Consider the following 26337-nt stretch of genomic DNA (forward strand, 5'->3'; position numbering starts at 1 on the left):
ATATATATTTATAGCTCGGCAAAAGCCAGATACAGGCTATTATTTATAGTTAATGGAGAAAACCTTATAGACTGAAGTATTAAAGATATAACTACAATTCATGTCATGTAATGCAATATACAAAGAATATAATTAGAATCCATGTTTTGGGATTTAATGCAGTATACAAAGAATACAAAGGTCTATAGGGAGGTTACACATATGAGGATATTTTTTAGTTTTAGTATTTTTAAATACAAATAAAATATAATATACATAATGGTTATCTAAAGGGTTATCTATGTATAAATTAAGTATGTCTAATATTTTTTCTACAAATAATATTAAACTTAGTTTTTTTTCAAAACTATTGAATATGAAGGATACGACAAAATCTAACTACAACTATAATCAGTACATGATTTAAAGATAATTAGTTTTAAATATCAAAGATTACGTTTCAAAGATATAGGAATAACAAAAATAAGGTTTGTCACGAATATTTATGGAATATTTACTTGTTCTTTTTTTTACTTGCATACTACATATTTTTATATTTTCTTAAGGAAAATCTATAATTGTAATTATACGACACATACATACTTTTTATATCATATAAACACGTATTAACTTCTGTACAAAAATTACAAAATAATTTTTCCAAAATGTTCAAGAAGTACAGTGCAGTTACTAATCACACCTGAGTGTACACTGTTCAAGAAGTACAGTGCAGTTACTAATCACACCTGNAGTAACAATTATTAATTATAATTACTGAAAAAATTCATACCGAGAGATTCTTTAAATTCCTCTCTAATATATATTCTATTCTCTATGACCAATGGCAAAGCAATCTTGAAATACACAAAAAAATACATAAATACATAAAAAATGAAAAAAATACAAAGATGAAATAAGAAAGAATATGTGAATGTAAAGAATAAATTTATACAAATCTATTGCGTTTTTGGTTGAATGAAATGTAAAATTTAAAAGAAATTTTATAAAAAGCTTTAAATCTTTTTATATTTAAAAGTATTTATAGAAATAAACTATTAAGCTTGGGACAATTAGAAACCTCTTAGAATTGTTTAAATGCTGTACATTTTCTGTAGCTAAATTGTTGCTATCTTTTGATGAACATTGATCAATATATATATTCTTTATTACGAAGTATATCATATTTTTCTACTTAAATTTTATCATCAAATTTTGGTATTCTTTAACATATCTATCTATTTCATCTACTCAGTAAGACCTTTCTCTATAAATATCTATATCATTTAAACATTGGAATAGTTCAAAGGCCAATTGCTTAACTAAAATGAAAGTGATATTTCCATATAAATTGTACTTCAACTTTCTCAGAACTCAAATTTCAATGACATGCAAAGAAACTGAGTTTTTGCCACAAATTTTCTAGTCTCTACAGCTTTGCAACCTGATGGTGTAAACCTTTAAATGTTGATATTTCAAACATTGATTATTCGGTCTAACAAAGTTTATAGATTGAAATATCAAAGGTCTACGACATTGGGTTGCAATGATATAGGGTTGTAACAATCTAGGGCCCGCAGACTTGTCAACTATTTGTCTCAAACTCTAACTCTACAGTCAATCCTGACTATCTCAACAACCTACTCAGGCTAATTACGTCCGTTTAAAACAACGATCGGCATGGTACTAATTTATTGATAACAGATAAAATAGATTGACAGGTCGGGCCGGTCAGGGTACGAGCTTAAACATAGATAATACAGATAGGTGAACTATATACTGCTCCTGAATTTATTACAGGGATACGAAAATCAGAGTAAATTTTTAGAATATATTTTACCCCTATCGTACAAAATTATGTTATTTATTCAATTATTTTTGGACAATAATAGCCTGCCAGTACGACAGGTTGTACTTCTTTTTTTTACGAAAAAAATCATTTAAAAGCAAATGCAAAATAAAACAATCATTTAGTGCAGTGCAACTATACAACCCATCTGGTAATATCTAACTATTGCATGTCTCTGACGATAACATTGCGTATATTTAAGGTAAAGAACTTGTAAACTATATATGTCTAGAACAATCAGGGAATTATGTTCAAAGCATTCTGCAAACCCTGAATAAACGGCCCCGACCTCTCAAATTGTTTTATAATTTTGTGCTAATCAAGAAATACAGACTTTCCCATGAAAAAAGTGTACAACTTAAAAATCACAAACAAACAAAAAAATAAATATTTGAGGGGAATTTGTGACATTTATTATTTGTGTTTAAGCTCTCTTAGTTTCCCGGTTCGTGGAGTCATGAGTTACGGGAACACACCCAAACAAACAAAAATTACTACTTTATATAATTGATCAAAGATTGCTGCAAGTCATAAACCATCATGTACAGTACTGTTTTCGTATCATGCATATCTATATATACAAAGTTGTAATCCCTGTTTGTCTGTCTATTTGTTTGTCTAATCATAACTCATGAACCCCTGGACTGATTTGCCTAGAATTTTGATTGGGGAACTCAGTAGGACCACAGGAATGTACTTTGTTTGATTCAAAGATTATAAGTTGAGTAGGTGGGTCGACTTTTAAAGAGAAAATAGCTAAAATCGTAATTTACGACAAAGCGCGGGTAAACGGTGATATAACTTGGACAACACTGGGTTCCCAAGCTAGTAATGTATAAAGAATGTTAAGTTATATACAGAAAAAAGATAATTTGATAAATAGATAGAAAGCTACATATTCCCCCTGTTGTATCGATCTTTTCACAGCTGATCTATAATGTGAAAATCAATAGATTTCCGAAAGGCCCCCCCCCCCCATACCATTGGCAGTATAGATCCCCCTCAGCAGTATTCCACTAGTAGTCTGCAGTTCCATAATCTCCGAATAGTGATGATAGGTGCCTGTTCCCCTTTTCAAAACCTTTAAGTCAGTCAGTTTGCATTTTCTGAAATTCAGAATTCTACAAAACCTGTCACCACAGATTTCCACATGTTGATATATCTTTAGTGGTTTTAATACGGGATTGTTTTTTAAAAAGTTAGAAAAATATATTGCATGATTTATTTTGTTTAATGCAATTTAGCTTTAAACAAATGAAATGTGACAAATTGAAAAATTTATTAAAGTGTAATATTCTTTGCAAAAAAGGTGAGTCGTTCTTAAGGTAAAAATCCATAAAAGTTTATGGTTCAAATTAAATATCTGCAGATTAGAAATCGAAATCTTGGAGTTTTGGGATCCCGTCCAAAATCGAGACAAAAAACCGATGGTAAAAAACTATAAGCTATACCTTTGAATATATTGAGCTTAAGTTGGTATTTGCTTTTTCAATATATAGCATTTCTCATTTGGTTTGGAACTAATGTCCCCTAAATTATAAAAAAAAGTTAATTTAAAATGTCTAATTACGCATTAAGTCCCTTTCAGATAAACATGAATAAGAAAACCGTTTTTTTTCCATTTTAAAAATAAATTAGAATACAATTGTAGAGAATGGAATCTAGTTTCCAATTTTTTTCATTTAATAAACTTTTTGAACACATTTATGGAATTTTTTGATGCATAGGGTCACGTCACCACATGTTGAAATTTGTCAAAATTAAAAATAATCAGTTTTGAACATTTTTCCGATGTATTTCTTGAACTATTTTAAAATCCTAAGAAATAGGCACAATCTCAACATTGAGGTCAAAATCATATGGGGGGGGGGGGGAGTTGGAAAACACCCATACCCTAACCTATATAGATAAAAAAGCCAAGCCGGGATAGGGTTAAGTAAGTAAGTTTCTATTGAATATTCCTTGGTAGGTTTGTATTCACCATACAGTATAATGAGTGCTGATGAACCCGTTGTGTAGGAAAAAATCAAATTTACCCGAGAAAATAACAAATAAACATACATGGCACACGGGAAACAATCAATCTGATATAAATTTTTGTTAAAACCTGTTTCTTCAATTTCTTGTCGAATAAAATCGAAAATTGTGTGAACTTGTCTGGATAGAGGATAGTGACACACATGCACAAATTGCAACTTACTTTTTATATTTTTAACAAAAAACTTGTTGACTCATATGTTTTAATATATGCATAATGAAGCACGCAATTCTCTTCAGTTTGGTCTTTTTTCTAGTGATATTAAATCAATTCACGACAAACTATTTTGAAAAATAAATTATTCACTGCAATCTAGCCAATCGATATGACATCGGAACCAATAATTTTTTGCTGAAGCTAAAACATTTTTGTTCTTTTCAATAGCTCTTTAAAAAGAGGATCATTATACATAAAAACCATGTGAAATTTCAATTTGACATGAAACTTACTTTGATTTGAACTATGCGCATTAAGACCGAATATATTTTCATGCTGAGTGTTCAAATAATAATTTCATAATTTTCAAGAAACACTAAATCAATAAATCGATAGTTCTAGAACAATTCAGCTTTCTGTTTACCATTCATTTTAGGATTTTTAAACAGGGGTTCCAAATATTGAATAAACATTTCTGGAAAGACTACAGTAATAACCAGAAAACTCTGAAATAAGAATACGATTTTTAGAATTAAGTTATAGCTTTAAAAAGTCCAAGGAGCATTGCTTTGTAACATCATCAAATAAGCTTAAGTATTGATCGTCTTCTTATTCTATTGTTTTCTGGTTATTCCAAAAAACTTTTATAGTGAACCAAGCTTTTTACCCCAATAATCTTATAGACCCCAGAAGTTGATCCCAAGTTTAATATTTGAATTAAAGAGATTTTATAAATAATGCTTGTTGTATAAAGTTTAGCTTTATAAAATGCATTACAGTGACAAATAAGGGCTATATATTAAGTAAAAAGGGTTTCAACATAAATATTTCATCTTGACATTCTGGAATTAGAGAAGCCTAACAACCCAGCTGCTGGTCTTAAAACAATTCTTTTGATGACATTTTAAAATGTTATAAAGAATTCCTAAAAGTCATTTTGCCATAAAAAAGTTTAGAAAAGCAGAGTTGAGACAGATTGTATCATGGATTAAATATTAATGGATATTGTAATAATTAAGACATAGTTACTCCTGCAAAACTCTTCTTCTCTTTGTTATCGAAATATCTGGGACCTCCGACCTGGAGATTGAGCAGTACGCCCCAGGGTCTTATACAGGATAGCCGTTAGAACTTTGCTCCGTTTGTCCAACTAAGGCCTGGGGACTTGAACTTCAAGGAAGCTCTCAGACTTTTATACCTTCATTATGCCTACTAGAGAACTAAGGAGGACACCGGAGGATGCTTCTCCAGATTCATCAGCATCCCCAGCATTGTAGAGCAACTCTTCACAGACCTGTTTTGGAATCAGCAGCAGAACCAGATCTTACTGAGTACGGAGACGCTGCTCATTGCAGAGCAGCTCAATACACATCTGTGGTAGCAATTGCTGCAAGATACATAGGATAACTAAAACTTTCTAGATGCACAAGCGACTCCAGGGACAGCTCAAGGAGCAGCTTGGATTGCAAGTACAGCTAACATAGCAGAGACTCTAGGAACAGCTCAGGGATCAGCTCACACTGTAAGTACGGCAAACATAGCAGAGACTATAGGAACAGCTTGGGAAGCAGCTTGAACTGTAAGTACAGCTAACATAGCCGATACTCTCGGAACAGCTACGGGAGCAGCTCGGATTGCAAGTACAGCTAACATAGCAGAGACTCTAGGAACACCTCTGGGAGAAGCTTGAACCGTAAGTGCTGCTAACATAACAGAGACTCTAGGAACAGCTCCGGGGAGCAGCTCAGATTGTAAGAATGGCTATAAAACTTGGACTCAAAGAGGAGCTCCAGTAGTTAAAGATGCAGCTGAATACACAATAAGAGCATCCCAGATTGTATGAGCAGTCATATCAACAGAGATTCTGAGAGCATTTGAACCAGATAGAGTAATAGAGGAAGCGGCTCAGACAGATCCTGAACTGTAGCAGCTGAATATATAAACAAACTTTTTGAGGAACTCAAGAATAGCAAAGCTTCACTCTTCATCTGGATCTTGGAGGTAGAGGACTTACAAACCAACTAAAAAAGGAATAGTGGACACAGAGAAATCTACTACAAACCAACTGCAAACACAAGGGTTAACAATACTCGTTTGTAGAATTGAGAATTACAAGAAGGTATAGGAGAGACAAACAGAAAGGTTAATCATACTCGTTTGTAACCGAACTAATTGATCTCATACCATACCTGTATCTGGAAGCAGAGGAAAATGAATCTAAATAATTCTGCTCAGCACTATCTTAACTTTAATAAATTATTTAATTAAATTTTACAATATTTCTAATATCTATATGATATCAGATGAAAATAGTTAAGAGCTTTATTATATGGATAAAAAACCCTTTAGGAAAACATACCAAAAGTAAAGGTAGTGGTTTCTATTTAGAGATAAATGATCGATTTAAAAACTCTGTATTATATCTTCTGTAAAGTAAAACAAGACATTCGTATTATCGTATATATGTTCGCTATATCTGGCCAAACGGCTGGACCGAATGGGCTGAAATTTTTTTGAGGAAACGGATGGGTCAGTGCGGGTAACATAGGCTAAAGAAATTCTAAATTTTTTTCTCAATTTTTTTTCCACTGGCAACGCCGGTCCCTTGAGCTAGTATTTTATTATTTATGTTTACATATTCTATATCCTACTTTTGGAGAATACAATAAACAGAAAAGATAAAAGATAAATGCCCTCTGAGGAAATATATTCAGTGCAGTGTATAAATGAACCATAGATCTATTGGGAATAATCATGCAGAGAATAAATTGTAAACTAGAAATAAAAAGGTTATAGTATCTGCACTCTGCAGAAATGTATTTTGCATAGTGTATGATGTCTTTAGGGATAATGCATTCGACAGAGCGCACGGAATGACACAAGTTAGTGATCACGGTTTAATAAGATCTCTACTACTTGACGGTCAATTAAAAATATTTGCAGCTTTGAAAACTTCGCTACATAAAGTTTGTTAAATAAGTCCGACTCCCATGCAAATACTATGACTTTCCTTTCTTACGCTGATTATTACTAAAATATTTTTATGATAATCGATAAGATTAGTTAACTGTAAAACAGATTTCGATATCTAACACATATCGTTACACAATTCTTGAAAAAATTATGTCTAAACGTACATTAGTTTTAACAAATGTGCATTGTGCATGAATGGCAAAAAAGTGTGCTAAAAAAACGTTTAACAGATTAAATTCATTCATTCTATATAATAAAAGCTCAGTTCTTACTGAAAATATAATATATGCCGATATTGATAATTGGTGCTTTATGCTAATTTTATATAAATTGGAAAAAATATACATTTAAACATCTAAAATGTATATTTAAACTGAACAAGGTTGAAAATACTAGATACATATATATATATATATATTTATATAGATATGTATATATATACTAGGCTTTTATGAAAAGAATTCTGGGATTTCCAAGATTAATATTTTTTTTTTTTTAAATAAAAAATTATAAACACAAATTTTTCAAATTTTGATCATTCATAAATCTTCCCTGGGGTCACAAAATTTGGGCCCGATCGGTTCAGCCGTTTTGACATTTATTGGATACAAACGGACAGATAGAAAAGTCAAATTTATATATAGATTTGTATATATTTGTACATATAGGGATTTAATCATTATAGTGTACATACAGGGATTTAATCATTTTATTACCGCATTCTGCACTAACAAGAAGTTCTAAAATAATCTGTCACAAAAGTGCCAGTCGAAAGTTCTGAGGCGGCTGTCATTAAATCTCTCCCCCTCTCAAAATAAACCAAGCATAAACGATGGATAATACTTTTAGAACTAAACGCTTTTTAAAATTGAGAAAGAAAATTTTGTACAGTTTTGATTTGATTTAGTGTTTACAAAACGTAATTTGTCTGTAATTAAGTATGTTTAAATCTTTGCTTAAATATCCTCCGGCTCTCTATTGGTGACATGACATTTATATCAATAATCCGATGAATATTTGTCAACTGTCGGATTCTCATTTTTTCCCCTGGAAGGGAGGGGAGGGGGGGGGGGGAGATGTGAGATAAAAAACTTGGTGTACATAAAAAATATTTTCCAAAAGTTACCAAAGTTAGTTAAGAATTAAGACAGTAAGAAAGTAATTAAGACATTTCCTAGAAAGGAAATTCTATATTATAAAGATTTTTGCTCATATTTATTCATTTATATATTTATATATGTATAGTGACCTATAGCTGGCTTAACGGCTAGTTAGAATTCGCTGATTTTTTTCTTCTTAAAAAATTGAATATTTTCTTCCTAAAAATGTCACGGGCAACGCCGGGCACTTGAGCTAGTTAATGTTAATTTCTCTGTCTCTTAAATATCATGTATGTTTAATGGCTTGCTGTGGAACGTTATATTATGATGCAGGGTGAGACGATTGTACACAATTTCCTTATTCTATGATAACCTGCAACTTTGAACCTGTTTCTTTTTCCCCCTGATCACTTAAAAACCGTAAAAAGATTATATTGAAGGCATGAGACATCATTTAACTCGTCAAATTTAAAGAGTTTCAGGTCGTCTTTACACTCTCCTCCTTTGTGATTGTTGGTAACCCTGTATATCTTGTCTATGAATTGTCTTATCTATGAAATGTCCTGTCAATGAAATGACCAACTATAACATTCTATGGACCTTCCCAACATGGAAGTTTATTCTTTGATAAAATTAAGCCTATCCGGCCGGGGGCAATTTGACCCCCCCCCCACCCAATCGTTTTTTTGCGACATGTCAAAAAGTATTCAAACTAGGAAGCTCAAATTTTTGGTGTTTCTAACTATCACATGCTCCTCACTTAAGAATAAAAACGGTGCTTTTATACCTACAACTTGAGTCCTCAGGCATACTGCCTAAATGCCTTATTTTACCTTTACCAGACTATATCTATATCTAGACCTACTTTCAGTCATTGTATTTCAACATTTTTGAAAGCCTGTAATAAAAGCCAGAAGATTGCACAATTTTTACAAAGAAATTTTACACAGGTTTTTGCACAGACGCCTTTAAAGGGAATTTGCACATATCCAGTTTTTCTTGAATACACATATTCAGGTTTTAAAAATTTTGCAAATGTTTTTGCACATTTGAATTTGTTGGGTGAAGGGCTTTTCAAAAACGTACAATGTCATGCAATTTGCGCAATCTTTTGCTTTATAACTAGATTTCGCAACAAATAGTTGGATTTTTGCGAATTTTCCATTTTTTTGCAGATTAAGGGCAAGGGCTTTTCAAAATTTATCAAATATTATAGATTTGTATCACAATAAGAAAATAGAGGGGAGGGGTCAATTTGACCCCCCCCCCCCAGGCAGCCAGTCAGTAAACCAGGCATCAGGCTAAATAAGGTTAACAGCCCTATGTTTTGTTGAATATACTTTAAAAATCTAGAACATCATTGGTAGCATTGGAATTGTGCATGCATTGGTACTTGGTAGCAATAGCAACCAGGCTAAATTAAGTTAAGGTAATCTTTGGACGTAAATCTTACCTTGCAGAGGATCTATTTTCTCCTTAAATCCGAACTAGGCATCCTGGAAGGATAAGTGGAAAATACAGGAAAAGATATATGCTGGTGGAAATCCCGTAGTTCTCCAACCTGCATCAGATTATCATGTTCTCCTGCATAGTAGTTTATTACCTACAAATATATTGCTTATAAATGTTAGATCTGTCTTAACAAGCTAACTTATTTCTAAAACCTTCCCTATTTTATACTTAATTCAGGAGGTTACCAATTATTATTAATTAAATATTTCCAGACGGAAATTGCAAAAATTCCTAAAAATATCAGCAAATATTATTTTTAGTACATTCAGAAACAGTTGCATAAGGGTTGAATTTTTTTTTATTAAAACAGGTTTCTTTGATCTGTATTTTATTATTTTCTATTAAGTACAATTTTTTCTAAAATATAATAATTTTTTCAGAATAGAATGATTTCAGTCTAAAAAAAGCTTGAGTTTGAAGATAAATTTTTTATTAGATTAATCTTGAATTAAAGAATGGTGAAACCTTGGTGATGTTTTCTCTCCATGCAGATCTTGATAACTTGGAGAACCCAACCCAGGGGGGGAGATGAATCACAGCGGAGCAGGTAAATATTCGGTTTAGAAACCATTTTGCAGAGTTTTTGTTTTTATCACACATTTTTATGTTTGACCATTTAATGCTAAAAATACTTAACTTGAAAGGTATTGAGTCTATGTACAAACAATAATATTCGATATCTTTGCAATTGTGAATTCTGTTATATCAAATACACTGTGATTTAAAGGTCTCGCGCTCTCAAGCAAAAATCGATGAGAATTTTGTCAATTACTAAAAAAATACATGATTTTGATGGTTATTATATCGTTAGAACTGACGAGAGTCAACCCAGACCGAAATATATTTTCAATAAATGTGGAACTAACATCTACTTTTTTACTCTACAGAGGTTTGGTCCATCACGATCACCGAATTTTAAATCATGTAAATGGCTACATAACAGCATTAGTGAGCAAGAGCGGTAAAATCTTAGCTCAATGCGGTGCGACAATCCAATCGACCCTGGTGATGAGACTGTTTATAAGCAGACCGTATGAATCTATTTTAATAATCTATGTTTTTAATTTTAAAGGTCCATCAGGTTGCAAACATTTAAATTTAATATTTTTTCGTAAGGTTTTAAGAAAAAATTATAACAAAACATTATAATGAATCAAAGTGAAATGTTATAAACTAAATTTTCTCTTAAATCCAAATTTAATATTACGGTGTTTATTTTAACGGCATAGCCAAAATTTCAAATATCTTAATTAAGGTGTAGTTGAGAGAGCATCTAAAGAGTTATCAAGACGTTTTTCATCCCTTGCCGCCCGCACTCGACGGGGTTCAACACAGAAACATGAACGCCTCGTAGAGATTCCAGAGACGGATAGGTACAAGAAAAATTTATTACAGACTGCGTTACATAATAGGGAACAATAAAATTTATCATTGAAGCCAACTTGTTAGATCGCATAGACAAAGTTAGTGCCAAAATTTTCAAGAAATATGTGTTCAATTGAAACAAAAGATAAAAGAAGTGTAAGAATTTTTTAGTTTTACACAAGTAAAATAAGAATCACATTAATTTGAATCTAGAGATAGAAATAATAATAATGCGCTATTCTCTGTTTTAGAGAAGGAAAGGCCGAGGCGGACCAATTGAACGGCAATGGTGATTGGGCGGGTGAAAGTGTCCACGCCCCTCTCCAACCCACGCCCAGTATGGGCATCACACGGGGTGCTGTTATGGACAAGGTTTTTTTATACATCTTAAATTTGGGTAATTATTTGGTGCGGATGAAAATCACAATAGCAACAATAAAAATATGCAAAAATTAAATCCAATAATAATAAAAAATCAAGATTAAAAAAAAGCCAATTTTAGATTTTGATATTTTTGGATGCTGTCCTTTTCGTATTTTAGGATTTTTTTTTACATTTATATTGACATATTACCTAATGGAAGGCAAATAAATAGTTAGGTGCATAAGTAGCACCCCGTAAACATTAAGTAATATTTTGTAAATTCAATATTTGTTTTATTTAAAACTGATTTATTTATTAATGGATAATTCGATTATTTACAATTGTTTAAAGAATGTTCAAATATAAATTTCAATTTATTTCTGGTTGTAAAAAGTTAGATACAGTTAATGTAAAAATATTATAAAATCAGCTGAAGATGTGACTTACTTGACGTCTTGAGACATGTTGATAAGAACAGGGTCGGGGGGAGACTGAATATTTAAAGTTCTTGATTATTTATTAAAAAGTTTAATTTGTACTTGAGAAAAATTATCAATAATGATTAATCAGGTGACCAACATTTTCTCTAACTGCGACAATACAATCATGGGTAACTCTAGTACGAAAGACAAGGACAAGGATATCAACGGAATTAATATTCCAAAGGTAAAAGCCTATTTGTAAATTTGGACCGAAGCTTTTAATTCTTTTTTACTTTTTATTCGCTCTTCAATATATCCACGAGCTTTATTTGTTTTGGAAATATGTAATTTGAAATTTATCCAACATAGCTTGACAATGCAACTATCTGACATGTTCACAGATTTGTTCGATTTGAAATGATAGAAATGATAAACTTTTTATTCATCTTTGAGTTCCCTCTACATTCTTGAAATCTTCTGTTCTTAAATTAAACAATGCCCAGCCTTATTCTCTGGTACCAAACCTCTTCTGTTAAATCTTCGTCTCAGTAATCTAATTAGCATACACTTTTCTTAAGAAATTAGTTTATCCCAGCTCTTGATTTTAAAATGACATTTGTTTTTATTTATTTTTTAAATACATTGAGCGTGTCACAAAATAACATTGCAGTGTAAATTCCGGTTCTTTTCAAGGCCCGGGCCGGCTTTTAAGCAGCCAAAGCAAACTCTACAGTGTGGCGGATATGAATGTCGTCATCTGAGTTGTTTCCAGAGAAATCCAAGGGGGCGGATTCGATCAGCTGATTCTAACTTGTGATATTTATTCCAGATATTTCTTTCATCATTTACTATATAGATTTAGATTTTTAATAAAGTTAATCGTTCAGAACTCTTTTTCCGGTTCAGTAGTAGCACGCCAAAACAGTACTTATACTAACTAAATAAGGCAAAATGGGACGGTAAACCAAATGAATCAGCCCTTTCCAGGGAGATTCTGGTATATTAGGTAGTAAGGGGACAATTTTCATTTAACTTTAACAATCAAGGTATCATTTTCTATTTCATCCAGTTCTTAAAAGGGACCGTTCACTTATTTGGGTAATTTGAGGGTAAACTAAATAGCAAATTAGCTATTTATTGGTATTAGTCTTACTTTGGATTATTTGCCAAGTTAGTAAGTAAGAACTACTGAGGTACCCATGTAGCAAATATCGTAGCAATCCCCAAGATCGTGCACCCAGTGGTTTAGCCTTGATAGAATAGTTGAGATCGTGCCCATTGTTTGGCATTGATAGTCTCTGAGATCATGCCCATTGTTTAGCAGCGATAGTTTACGAGATCATGCCCATTGTTTTTTAGCGATAGTTTACGAGATCATGCCCATTGTTTTGCAGCGATAGTTTACGAGATCATGCCCATTGTTTTGCAGCGATAGTTTACGAGATCATGTGCGTGTTTGACATTGCTAGTACAAGATTGTGTCCAGTTTAACATTGAAAGTAAAGTAAGAAGTTGTACCCGGGTCCTGGATTGATACGGGGTTGAGAAACCCTTATGGAGTAGGGCATTTACTACACCCATAGCTTTCTTTAAGTTTATAAAATGCTAATTGAATTTAAAAATTGTTCCCCCAGTACCCAATACGTACTGCAAAGTTGTTTAGGGGGGATACTCTAAATATTTTAAACTATTAAAGGGAGCCGTGGCGAATGGTCGGGCCAAGTTTGAAAACACTAAAATAAGTCCCGAGAAACCAATGAGGTTCTTCAGCAGATCACGTCCCGGAACCCCACTACTTCCTGTAAAAGCGCCAAAGGTAAGATTAATGATATTTTTCAAATAAAAAAAATGTTTACAAATGCATTTGTTTTCAGTGAACGAAAAAGCCTTCCCCAAATGATAAATTAGGTTGAAAAAAAAAATATTTTTGTTCTTAGTTTATTCTAATGATAACTTTTGTATTAAGGTACCTGCCCCCCCTGAGCCGATAACGCCAGGTCCAGTAAAGAAGAAATCAAACTCAAATTGTTCAGAGGAGCTTATTCAGAACAGTCCGAATACCCCAGAGGTAGGTGCAAAGGAACTAAAATATACTAAATTTTATTAATTTTTAGTTTTATTTTCATTATCTACAATATTTTATTATAAAACAAGAAATAATTTACTAGTTAAAAAATTAAAGTTATAAGCAAACTCATATTTTACCATCATATCAATGCTGCAGGCATAAAATGAATAATTTTATACTTTTTTGGGAAAATGAAACGAAAACTTGTTTGACAGCAGTCTATTCTTCTGCTATTACGACTTCGTAAACTACTAAGAAAAATTTAATTTTAAGATTTTTTTTATTTCAGTGCCTGCAATAATGTAAATAATAATTTAATAAAGCTTTTCGCTTTGTATATTTGTATATATGTTAGCTATAGCTGGCCTAACGGCTGGACCGAATTGGTTGACATCTTTTTTAGGGAACCCTTGAGTACATCGGATAAAAAGTCGGTTTTTTTCAAGGGCAACGCCAAGTACTTTAGCTAGTTTATAATAATATCTTTTGAACAGACATTAAGTATAACGAAGTGTCCTTCAAATATGTGTAATCTACTTTTGTGATTTGTGATTTATGACATAAACAATGAACAAAATTATCAGAAAATAACTATTTTTGTTAAATACCTCAACCGTAAAGTAATTGATGATTTATAGAAAGGCAAAATCACTTCTATTTTTCTGATTGACACCCTTACAAGAAATAGAACCAAAAATCTCCATGACAGTTTCTAACAAATAACTATCATTCAAATCAAATAATAATCATTCAAATCAAATAATAATCATTCAAATCAAATAATAATCATTCAAATCAAATAATAATCATTCAAATCAAATATCCGAACAATAAAAACATTATTATTTAATGATTTGTTTAGAAAGTGTCCTGTGAATCAGTTACCAGAAGCATCCAGAAATCTAAATGTTGGGTTGAGTGGGAAGAAATGTGGAAGGAACCAAGATTCCTCAGTATTTTTTTCGCTCATTTTTCGGTATCGGAAAGAACTATCTTGGCCCAGGTATAAACCATCATTAGAAAATATTATTTGTAATCACAGTTTGCGTTTATTATATTTGAATTAAATATAATTTTTAAAATTTTTAAAATTTTTTTATTAAGGCCTATAACTGTCATCAGACTTTATTTTGAAGAAAAGAAAACTCAAATTTAGATTGATTTAAGTATTATGTTTCGAATTAACGTTTGTTGTATTTATAAATCAGATCTCCAATTCTTTTTTCCTCAGTTATCGTGAGAAACAGTAGAACTTAATTTTACTGATTACAACAGGAAAGATGAGAAAGGTCAAATGTCTTAATTCTGTTCATTACTAAGCTAAGAGGGTTCATGAGAAAAAAATATAAGTTAAGCGACGGATGGTGAAAACGTAAAAACGTACGATTTTTTTCAGAAATATTATCTTTAAAATAATTTTGAAGAAAGAGAACTTGTTAGTAAGTGGATAATTTTAATCCTTATAATTGAATAGAAATTACCAACATCTACTCAGTACTCTTACTTTATCAACTTTTCTATTTGATTTTAATTTTAATTTTGGATTAAAATATAAAGTGAGTATGAAATCTAAAAAAAACATTTCAAGACTTTAAGTAACTTTTCATAGTATTACCTTAAGAGTTGATTTTTAAATAATTTTAGGTTTGTAAAAAATGGCGTGAGGTTATTTACCAGCCACCATTTTGGAAACATGTGCGGCCTGTGCTTCATTGCCGCGAGTTGCGCACTTGGAACGTTACAGAGGAATGGATAGAGGCAAAGAAAAGCTTCTATCTATCCATCAAACTACGGGGTTGCGACAATATTTGTCTTCTACACGCCAGTGACAGTGATGTGTTTGATTTTATCCAGAATTATCCGCATGGTGCGAAGAACATTAGCACCCTGTGTCTCCGCTGTTGCAACCTAACAGATCGAGGATTGGAAGCCCTGCTTGAGTTTCTTCAAGGGCTTTACTCCCTGGAGATCAATGGGTGCAACGAAATCACAGAACAGGGCCTTTGGTCCTCCCTTCAGCCGAGGCTAGTCTCCCTAACTGTAACGGACTGCATAAACGTGGCTGATGAATGTATATGCGCCATCACACAACTGTTACCTGCTCTTTATGAATTTAACCTACAGGTAGAGTTGTTAAACTGACTATTTACACATGTAGGCTGTCTGATCTTTTGTTTCGACAGATTAGCTGTCCGATAAAGATGTCTGTCCATTTATCTTTTTGAAGAAAAATAACAAAACAAAACATATTTGGATTATGACCCCCCCTCCCCTCTAGCAAACAAACCCACACACACTAGGCAAAGTAAAGATATTTTGGTGTCAAGAACTGACTAAATAGGAAAATTATCTTCCTGAAACTGTGCAGCATAATATTCTCTGGAATATTAGTTCTAAATACCTTTATATTCTCTTCTCAACTAAACTAGGTAGAATTATTCTCCTATAAGTCACATCAAACCAAAGTAAATTGCAAAAAATATTAAAACTTTCATGGTTTTGATCATAACTCCGCTTGTTGAAACACAGAAATATTTTGAATTTCCAATACGTAACCAGATAAAAGCAAAACCACAGAAGTTACAGTAATGTCGCATAAATTTCATCTTTTTTTGTAGCTTATGTAGTGTAAAGATTAAAAAACTATAAATAATTAAATGCATAAACATTTGCGGGAAATATAAAATCTAGAGATGGGCTCATTCTTTTTTTCGTTCGTTTTTAAATAACGATAGTTTTTTCACTTCTCGCCCATCGTTAGTTTTTTCTGAAAAATTTCGTTCGTTAATTAAACTATCCCCATTTTCTAATACCATGATTCATCGCAGTTTTCCTCAATTTGTCTGAGTGAATGCATCTAAGTTTAAGTTTAAGTTTAAATAGAAAACTTTAATCTAATCTTCACTGACTCTGAGACTGAGAGTTTTATCCTATATCCACCAGAATGGGTCAAAATCTATCTCCTTATTTTTTTTGGAAAGGATTAGTATAAATTGTTTGTTTTTTTAATACTATAGGGCCTTGCAAAAAGTTGCCATCAAAAGATTTTAAAAACAAACTTGGCGCTGTAGAGGTGACACTTTTTTAATTTTGAGTTCGAACGCAATTTCAAAAACTAAAGAAAAAGGTAGAAAGCACCCCTCCCTATATTTACAATATGTTATGACATTAAAAAAATTTGATTTTGTTTGAGAACTAATTGATTTTTGTTGGGGAAAATATCAATATTCTGTTTCAGTATGAAATTGGTATCTTAAATTTTTATTTGTTCAAGAATTGTTTAAGGAGCACCCAATCAAACTAAAGCATTTTTGACCAATACCTGCTCTCTTATGAAGATTAAGGGATTCGTATTCCTTTATATATATAGAATTGTTTCTGTTGAAGAAACTTTTTTCCATACAATTGAATTATTAAAATATGCAAATCCTTGACCTATTCCCCTCTCTTCGGCAGGGTGTTTTTAAAATTTAAATTCAAACTCAAAATGAAACAAGGTAGTAGCCTTCCTGAACATGCTTTTCTTTGTTTATTATTTCTAGTACAGTGGCAATATCATTAGTATAATGAAGACGATTTTTTATTGGTGAAGAGATTTTTTTGAATTACAAGTTTACAAGTAATTAAAGAGAAGCTTTTTTTAGTTGAAAGATTCTCTTGGTTTCCATTTTTGTGTGTATCCAGCTGTTTAAATGTTTGATATAAATCATAATTAAAATCTGAAGTCGTTCTCATTATATTGATATAATCGCCTACATATATAAACATACTTACCAAAATCTATTTAGGCGTATCATGTTACGGACTCCGCCCTCTCATACTTCTCCCCCAAACAAAGCTCTACTTTGAACGTGATGAGGTTACAGTCCTGCTGGGAAATAACAAATCATGGTCTGGTTAACATAGGTAAGAAATAAAATATACCAAGCTCATGTCAACTTAGTCACTTTTAAAACCAGAATTATTTATAAGATTTGAGTTTTCACTAATGACGAGTCACAAAAAAACCTTCTTTTAATGTTCACTAAAAAACTGGCCCGTTTATAATCTGTATACACCTGCTTATATGTAACAAGTCAAAAGACTTATCTTCGATATCAGGTTTTTTAGTTTATACTTCAGAAAGGAACTGAGTTCTTGTCAATTATTATAATCCCTTTATCTTTACAACCTGATAGTTTAAACCTTTGTTGTAGAAATATTAAAGGTCTAAGACATCGGGTTGCAAAGATAAACTCATTTCCTTTTAAGTTGAAATGAACATCTATTAGTCTTTGCTGCCGTATTCATCAGTCATCCCTTACATTGATAAATGAGAGACGTTTTGAAAAGTTTTAATTGGCAGAATTATTGTTACAATTTTGAAATTAAAACATAACCTTACGTTCTAATATGAAAAACATTTTCATCAAACTTATATCAAACGTTATACTAATTAATTTAGTATTCAAAGAAAAGTTATGATACGTTTTGATTTACAGAATCACATCTTTTTGACTATACGTTACACTATTGAAATTTATACTTTGTATAAAAACTTTAATTACCTGATTATTTAATTAATAAACCATTTATGAAACTTTAAACTTTTTATTAAAATATTTCAAAACGTTTTCATGAACAGAAATGCATTATTTAGTTCTAATGCAACGTTACACTTTTTAAAATTGAACTTTGAAATAGAAATCCTTTCGTTACGATATGCAACCAAAACACAATTGATTTTTCGAACGTTATAGACCTTCAAGCTCCCCATTAAAACAAAACGTTTCTTTATGTTATGGTCAAAAACATTGCAAATATTAAAAAAATGATGTTACCTTACCATAAATATATCCAAATGTTACATATAACTGTAACGTAACATACAAAAACGTACATTTTACGTTACATTACATTATTGTTGACATCTCTACTACGTGTATTAACATGAGAAGGAATTAAATCAAAGTTTTAAAAAGTATGGAAAAGTAAACTTTTTATGAAATAAACGGAAAGATGTTAGAAAGTTTAATTACATGAGATTCTCAAAATGGAGGTTTCTATCTATTCTTGATATCTATCTAATTATTTAACTGTGCCCCCCCCCCCCCCATCCACAGAGCCCCTTACTCTCCTCTCTTTCATATTTAATTAATATCATATGGGAGAGTAGGATTGAAGCATATTTTTGTGGAACCACGTTGGAATTCTAATATAACGACAAAAGTATATTTGACGTAACAATTTTTCAAAACACACGTTTTTCAATCTAGACCTAGGAATTACAAATTTAGTTAACATTTTTCTCTTCTTAAAATTGTTTGCTTTCTAAAATTATAAGACCGCTGTGCCACTGAAACCAAAATATAAATTCAATTATCAGAATTATTATTATTCAGTTCATTCCCTACCTAACCTTACTGTGCTATCTCTGTCGGGGTGTTCTAAGGTAACAGATGACGGGATAGAGCTGATAGCAGAGAACCTGCGCAAGGTAATGAAACTGATCAAAATTCTATTTTCGCTGATTTTTTATTATAAAATTGTATTGTTTTACGGTCAATTTAAAGAAGATTACCACTTTTCTACAGTTTTCATCCATTTTTATATTTAGATCATTTTTTCACTTAAATATTTCAATTGATCATGTCGTAAATTCTCTAATATTTCATTGCACGATGATATTGGATTCGGAGACTTCTCATCATCTCTTAACAACATTATATTAATTTATAAAAAAGGATTAGGTGTTATCTAACAAATATGTAAAATATTCGCGATTTACAAATATATAATTTCAAGTTAAGGAACTAATTAGGTGTTATCTAACAAATATGTAAAATATTCGCGATTTACAAATATATAATTTCAAGTTAAGGAACTTATTACTCACCTACAAAACTGATTTTCTAAGTCTCATTTCTTTGTTACCCGATGTCATTTACTTTTGATTTATATTCTGCTTAATCAAATAGTAAAAGTTTGAAATATTATTGGTAACACTATTATATTACAAATATATCAGGAAAGAAAAATTAAAGTCTGGAACGAGTATCATTTCTTTTGTAAAGGACTTAAAATGGAAAATTGATCAAAATTGCTTTAAGAAATTACATAAAGTAAAATGAATTAACCAACAAATGAAATATATTATAAAAAAAATAATCAACTAATTGACTAGCTTGTATCTCTGGATTTGTCTTGGTGTCCCCGTGTCACTGATGCAGCCCTTGAATATATCGCCTGCGATCTGACGCATCTTGAGGAACTGACGCTAGACAGGTGGGGCTATTTCAATAATTTACGATTTTTAATGTTTCGAATCTTTAATGTTAAGTGCAGATTCAGGTTAAACTGGTTATTTAAAACAACCCGTCCAAAAAAACAACTTTAAATGGTTAAAGGGGAAATTTTTCCTTGGTTCATGGGTTCTGCAACCAAAATTGCTGTTTCATGCGTAACGTTTTAAAGCTCTTTTATAGTAGTTTTTTTTTTTCAAAGACAACGAGATACCTTAAACCAGATTTAATAAATAGTGAGAGGTAGATTAATTTACAGTAGAAGTAATTAAACCACTTCTCTCGTGCGCCGGTTCAAGATTGTGAGAAGTGGATTAACCATGTCTAATCAGATCAACTTGTTCTCGCTGTTCATCTCATGGATTTTATTCTCTCTTCACGAGAGGACTTGAATCTTGCTTGCTTGAATCTTGAATTTTGCTTATTTATTTCTTGTGACATTTTATTGAAAACATTTTTAATCGATGAAACATTTAGAAATCTGTAATTTTTACGTTAAAAACTTGAATATTAATTGCCTGTTCATCAATTTCCCCATACAATATACAAATCAATGCCTTTAAATCTACGTTTACATTATGTGGCCTTCACTCACAGTACCCCCAATTCTCGTTATTTAATCTGTGAATCTTCATTTCTAATTCTCTAGAAGTATAAATACCAACCTTGAAAGGTTTCCTGATATTTCACTGAAGCTAAACCGCAAATGATTAATTTTTCAGAAGTAACATTCGCAAATATTTCTATAAATAGTTTAAAGGATTATGCTTAATAATTATTTTTGAGACCTAAAAAGGAGAAACGTTTGGTCAAGAGACTTTTTGAAACGTTGTGCAGAAACTTATATTTCTTTTTTGACATTCAGGCAGTATGTTTGGTATTTTTTTCATGGAACAATATAAGATAAATTTCATTATGTTATCGTTCGATTTTTTATCTATCTTTTGATCCATAACACTTCTCACAGACAACATTAATGAAAAATAAACATGCAACGTTTTAGAAACACACTGTTTATTTTTAAAAATGTGTAAAAATTCAGAGTATGATTATTAGAAGTTACAATGCATCGACATAGAACGGATCAACATCTAGAAATTATAAAAGTTTTCAGCCCAAAACGAAATATTTGATTAAACCTCCTCCTTTCCAAAATAAGATCCGCAAAGAACGAAAATAATGACCTGCAAGGACGATTAATCAAAACAGTAAACTCTATTTTAACTTTGAAGTCTTACCGTTAATTTAGTTCTCTTTCTATATAGTTTTTCTGTACAATTTTATTTATTTCTGTATACTAGCATATTTATTCTGTTTTCTTTAAATGCTTTTGAGATCAACAATAAGATTTTTAAAATGTGAAACATGTTCTATTCACAAAGTTCTCTGCAAATAAAATAATGCGCCATTCTTGAGTAAACAGAAATTTAAAGGCTACAGTTATGAATCTGAAATGCTATTCGTCCACTATTCGATCACTTGAAATGATGTATGCATCATTGTAAAAAGTTCGAGGCTACAAGTTCCTGAAATGTCACAATCAGGGGTTCGAAGTTCGAACTATAAAAATCAGAACTATTATAAGAGTGCGCCAACTTTTCAAAAATGTAAATAGTACTTTTAGCTTTTGTGTCATCCTTCCTCTATCGACCTTTAAAAAGCTCTGTAACTTACAGTTTGGGAAAATAATTTTTAATTAGTTCTCCTTAATATTTGCAAGGTTTTAAGATTATATTTAAGAAAAACAATTTTAAGGAAATCAATTGCAAATTAAAATTGACACGTTTATTTTAATTGTGCTCATTGCAGTATACAATAAACAATACATATCTTATTCCTAATACATTTAATGTTCATGTTTTACTTTAGGTGTGTTCATATAAGTGATATTGGGGTAGGATATATATCCACTATGCTGGCTCTTCATTCACTTTTTCTCAGGTATTTCATGGCAATGTCAAATTTATGATCACGGTAAAGGTGATTGGCAAGGTCACAGTCAAGGTCATTGTAAAGATTAAAGTCATGGTCACAGTCAAGTCAGCGGTCAAGGTCACTTTCAAAGCCATGATCACGGTCAAGGTTTAGTTCAATGTCAAGGTCATTGGTCCAAAATAAGGGCATATTTTAGAACAAAGTCAAGATCAAGGTAACGGTCCAAGTTAAAGCTAACAAGATATGTTTTATGTTTTATTATGTTTTTATTTGTAAAGTCGCAACATAGATGAAAGTAACATATTAGTTTTTAATTTAGAATTTACTTGACCTTAAACCTTAGGATTATGTTAAAATCAATGAATCAAAAATGAAAATCTAGATGTCTTTACTTTTCATTCCCTTACTAGTTATTAAGAATCTATTTGTGCAGCAAAGCGAAATTGCCTTTCAATAATTCTTTTATGCTTGGAGGAATAGTACTATTATCTTTAAAAGTGAAGTTTTATGATGATATATCACAATAGCGATTTATCATACATAAAAAAACTTCACCTTTAAAGATAATGAGATCTAAAAGGATGCAAATGTCTTTAAAAGCTCAATGGATAAAGCATTCAAATCTTCATTTTTTTAAAGCCTCCCATAGCGAATTTGAGAAAACAACCCCTACAAGTTGGAGAATGAGTACATCGCCTATTTATATGCATAAATTCAATTTGTCTCTATACCGGCAAGGTTACATTATGCTTTAGAATAGTTGTTAAAATCATTACTTTATTTTCAAAAAAGAGGGAGGACATTCTCCCCCCCCCTCTAGTTACAGGCCTGCTCAAATGTTGAGTTTAAATATATTTTTTACATTTGTCTCTTAACAATGTAAATAGATATATATTCATGTTGAAACATTCATTAAAAATAAACAATTTTTTTAAAATTCTTAAGAGATACTTTTCTCTTAAAATTTAGGAAGATTATGTTCCTAAAATATTTTATTTCATTTTAAAACTTTTTTATTTTGTTGGTATCCTCACATTGCTTGATAAGAACAAACTCTTATTTATTCTAACAACAAACTTCTTCTAGATGGTGTACCCAGATCAGGGACTTTGGGCTACAACATGTTTGTGGAATGCGAAATATTCATGTACTATCTGTGGCAGGTATAGTAAATATTCATGTACTATCTGTGGCAGGTTTAGTAAATAAATCGAATTCAAATCTGTTGGTTTTAATGAGAAATTGAGTTTTAGCCACAAATGTAAATTCTTCGTAATCGTTAATTAGATAATGTTTTTTCGAATAAACATTTTTAATTGTTTTACAAAAAAAAATCCTGGTGTTTTTGAGAATAAAGAATTGCTATTAATTACTAATTTTGTTTTGTCGCTCAATAAATCATCGTTTGAGTTTATTAAAAGAAAGCGAAACAACTCGACACAAAAACTCTTTTTGAAGATGAACTGAATACTATCTTCATAATTTTACTGCAAACATTTTTCTTTGAATTACCAGCGTAAGTTAAAATTTTCTTTTTTACTAATTGTGCATAACAATACAAAAATAAGATTTAAAAACTTAAATAAAAATGCATATTTTCCTTCTTGTTGAAAAAACCTGTTTTTAGTTTTTCAATTAACATTTTTTGATGAAGTTTTAATTAAAAATCCTGGATATCATGTTTTACCACCATCATAGAGAATTTTTAATATAAAACATAGTTTGTGGAAAATCTAGAAAGATTACTTTAGAATATAAAATTCTATGGAATGGTCCGAAATTTAGCTTTTCTACTTCAAAGGGGCGATTCAGATACTGAAGGTTGAGAGGTTTCGATTTTATTGCGTTTTAATACCTTACAATATGTGAAATCATAAAGCTCTAAAATGTATGGGAATGGGATGAGTAAAAAAGGGGAGCAGTGTTGTCTTACACTACACTACAAAACTGTTTGTAAAGTTATGTTTGGGTTGAAAAATATCCAAATAAAGTTAACAATGCAAATGCATTTTTTGGTGCGAAGAAATCGAATGCAAAACATTTAAGAAAAAAAAATCAAAATCGATTAAATTTTTTTTTCATTTTGAAATCTCATGAAAAAATCTTTGATAAATAGAACACTTTTTTTTTCAAAAATCTATTATAAATAAATAAATTTGAAATTTCGTCGACCGTCCCTTCAAGAAACTTTAAAATACTGAAATCTTACTTTTTTTCAGGATGCGCACAGCTAACATCCAGTGGATTATCAAACCTGCTTCAGTTGCGGCAACTTGAAGAACTTGAACTTACCAATTGTCCTGGCTCAACTAGTGAGCTAGTTTTATATCTGAGAGAAAATCTACCAAATTGTCTTATTGTCGATTAGTAGAGCAATTTACAAATGCCTAGATCCTCAAGTTGTGAAATAACTATTTAGAAACGAGTTAAAACTATATTGAAATCTCAAATTTCTGGTGTAAATAAACTGCAAAGCTAAGGCTCTGGAGAAACTCAATTTTGTTAAAAATGTAATTTAAAACGATACACGATTCTTGCCTGTTGGCGTAGAATCAATAATAGATGTTTGTACAGTGTAGAAAAAAATATCAATTACTTTACTCAAACAATTAGTAATAAGTCTTTTCAAAAATATAAAAATACATTTTCCTAATTTAGAACTCATCAATATTCACAAGGACTGACTAATCTTGTTAAATGTAACCAAATTTAAAGGGGTTTCTTTAGTTTTGATTTTTTAAAAGACACAGCATACACATAGGTTTACCACGTATGTATTAAGACACAGCATACACACAGGTTCACCACGTATGTGTTAAGATACAGCATACACACAGGTTTACCACGTATGTGTTAAGACACAGCATACACATAGGTGCACCACGTATGTGTTAAGACACAGCATACAAACAGGTATACCACGTATATGTGTTAAAACACAGCATACGCACAGGTGTACCACGTATATGTGTTAAGACACAGCATACACCCCGGTGTACCACGTATATGTGTTAAGACACAGCATACACCCCGGTGTACCACGTATATGTGTTAAGACACAGCATACACACAGGTGTACCACGTATATGTGTTAAGACACAGCATACACACAGGTGTACCACGTATATTTGTTAAGACACAGCAAACACACAGGTGTACCATGTATATGTATTAAGACACAGCAAACACACAGGTGTACCACGTATATGTGTTAAGATTCAGCATACACACAGGTGTACCACGTATATGTGTTAAGACGCAGTATACACACAGGTATACCTCGTATATGTGTTAAAACACAGCATACGCACAGGTAGACCACGTATATGTGTTAAAACACAGCATACACACAGATGTACCACGTATATGTGTTAAGACACAGCTAACACCCCGGTGTACCACATACATGCGTTAAGACACAGCATACACACAGGTGCACCACGTATATCTGTTAAGGCACAGCATACACATAGGTGCACCACGTATGTGTTAAGACACAGCATACAAACAGGTATACCACGTATATGTGTTAAAACACAGCATACGCACAGGTGTACCACGTATATGTGTTAAGACACAGCATACACCCCGGTGTACCACGTATATGTGTTAAGACACAGCATACACACAGGTGTACCATGTATATCTGTTAAGACACAGTATACACTCAGATGTACCACGAATATGTGTTAATACACAGCATACACCCCGGTGTACCACGTAAGTGTTAAGATACAGCATACACATGCAGATGTATCACGTCTGTGTTAACTTAATTTAGTAACTTCAATAAATTGGTCAGGTTGTAGAGATTGTATTCTGTGCCGTTGCCGTTAGTTGCCCTTTCTCAAAAAAAATTCTCATACTTGTAGATATAAATATTTTATTTTTGTTAAGCCTGAAGAGAAAAGTCTAACTTTTCTGATGAAGAACGAATGTTTTTGTAATACAGCATTAAAAAGTCTAAAGAAAGAATTTTGAGGAGAGAATGGAAAAATTAAGGTAAGTTTGTAAAACAGCTTAAATTTTAAACTATTATCACAAAATTTTTAATATTTTATTAAAAGGAATATTATTAAAAGAAGTCATTTTGTTTTGGTTTTGTATTTTTTGGTTATTTTTCTTCTCGTTTGTTTACGCTCATTATTGTGATCTTTAAGTTCAACCAATGTTAGATAAATGTTTGCAAATATTTTGTTCTGAAGTCACAGTTTTTATCATAGGGATTTTTTTTCCTTTATCTAAAAATTAAAATAGGTTTATGATTTAGATGGTAACAATTGTTTTTTTGGAAGACTA

The 26337-nt window shown here is 31.4% G+C and overlaps 1 protein-coding gene and 1 long non-coding RNA gene across 3 annotated transcripts; one reads left to right on the forward strand and one right to left on the reverse strand.

Moving 5' to 3' along the window:
* The first annotated feature begins 9903 nt into the window (after positions 1–9903).
* LOC111702909 (F-box/LRR-repeat protein 16) lies at positions 9904–24535 on the forward strand. Its single transcript, XM_023474713.1, has 14 exons — positions 9904–10151; positions 10860–10977; positions 11221–11341; positions 11903–11998; positions 13451–13570; positions 13721–13822; positions 14685–14825; positions 15467–15946; positions 17611–17728; positions 19204–19298; positions 19986–20086; positions 21973–22044; positions 23125–23201; positions 24258–24535. Exons 1-14 carry the CDS (start codon positions 10133–10135, stop codon positions 24404–24406), a joined length of 1809 nt encoding a protein of 602 aa, XP_023330481.1. The 5' UTR covers positions 9904–10132; the 3' UTR covers positions 24407–24535.
* LOC111702912 (uncharacterized) lies at positions 12365–19979 on the reverse strand. 2 transcript variants are annotated; one of them, XR_002765522.1, is made up of 6 exons: positions 19698–19979; positions 19216–19289; positions 17597–17693; positions 14431–14534; positions 13725–13837; positions 12365–13553 (listed from the first exon to the last, which is right to left on the reverse strand). It is a non-coding gene; the product is annotated as an uncharacterized LOC111702912 (long non-coding RNA). The 2 variants fall into 2 exon arrangements; XR_002765521.1 differs by lacking the exon at positions 14431–14534.
* Positions 24536–26337: the final 1802 nt, after the last annotated feature.

The sequence above is a fragment of the Eurytemora carolleeae genome, unplaced genomic scaffold (genome assembly GCF_000591075.1).
Source record: "Eurytemora carolleeae unplaced genomic scaffold, Eaff_2.0 scaffold526, whole genome shotgun sequence".
Classification (NCBI taxonomy): Eukaryota; Metazoa; Arthropoda; class Copepoda; order Calanoida; family Temoridae; genus Eurytemora; species Eurytemora carolleeae.

Coding starts and splice junctions, on each gene's coding strand:
- LOC111702909 (XM_023474713.1), top strand. Junction 14,826..15,466: donor AAAGAACTATCTTGGCCCAG/GTATAAACCATC, acceptor AAATAATTTTAG/GTTTGTAAAAAATGGCGTGA. Junction 17,729..19,203: donor TCATGGTCTGGTTAACATAG/GTAAGAAATAAA, acceptor ATTATTATTCAG/TTCATTCCCTACCTAACCTT.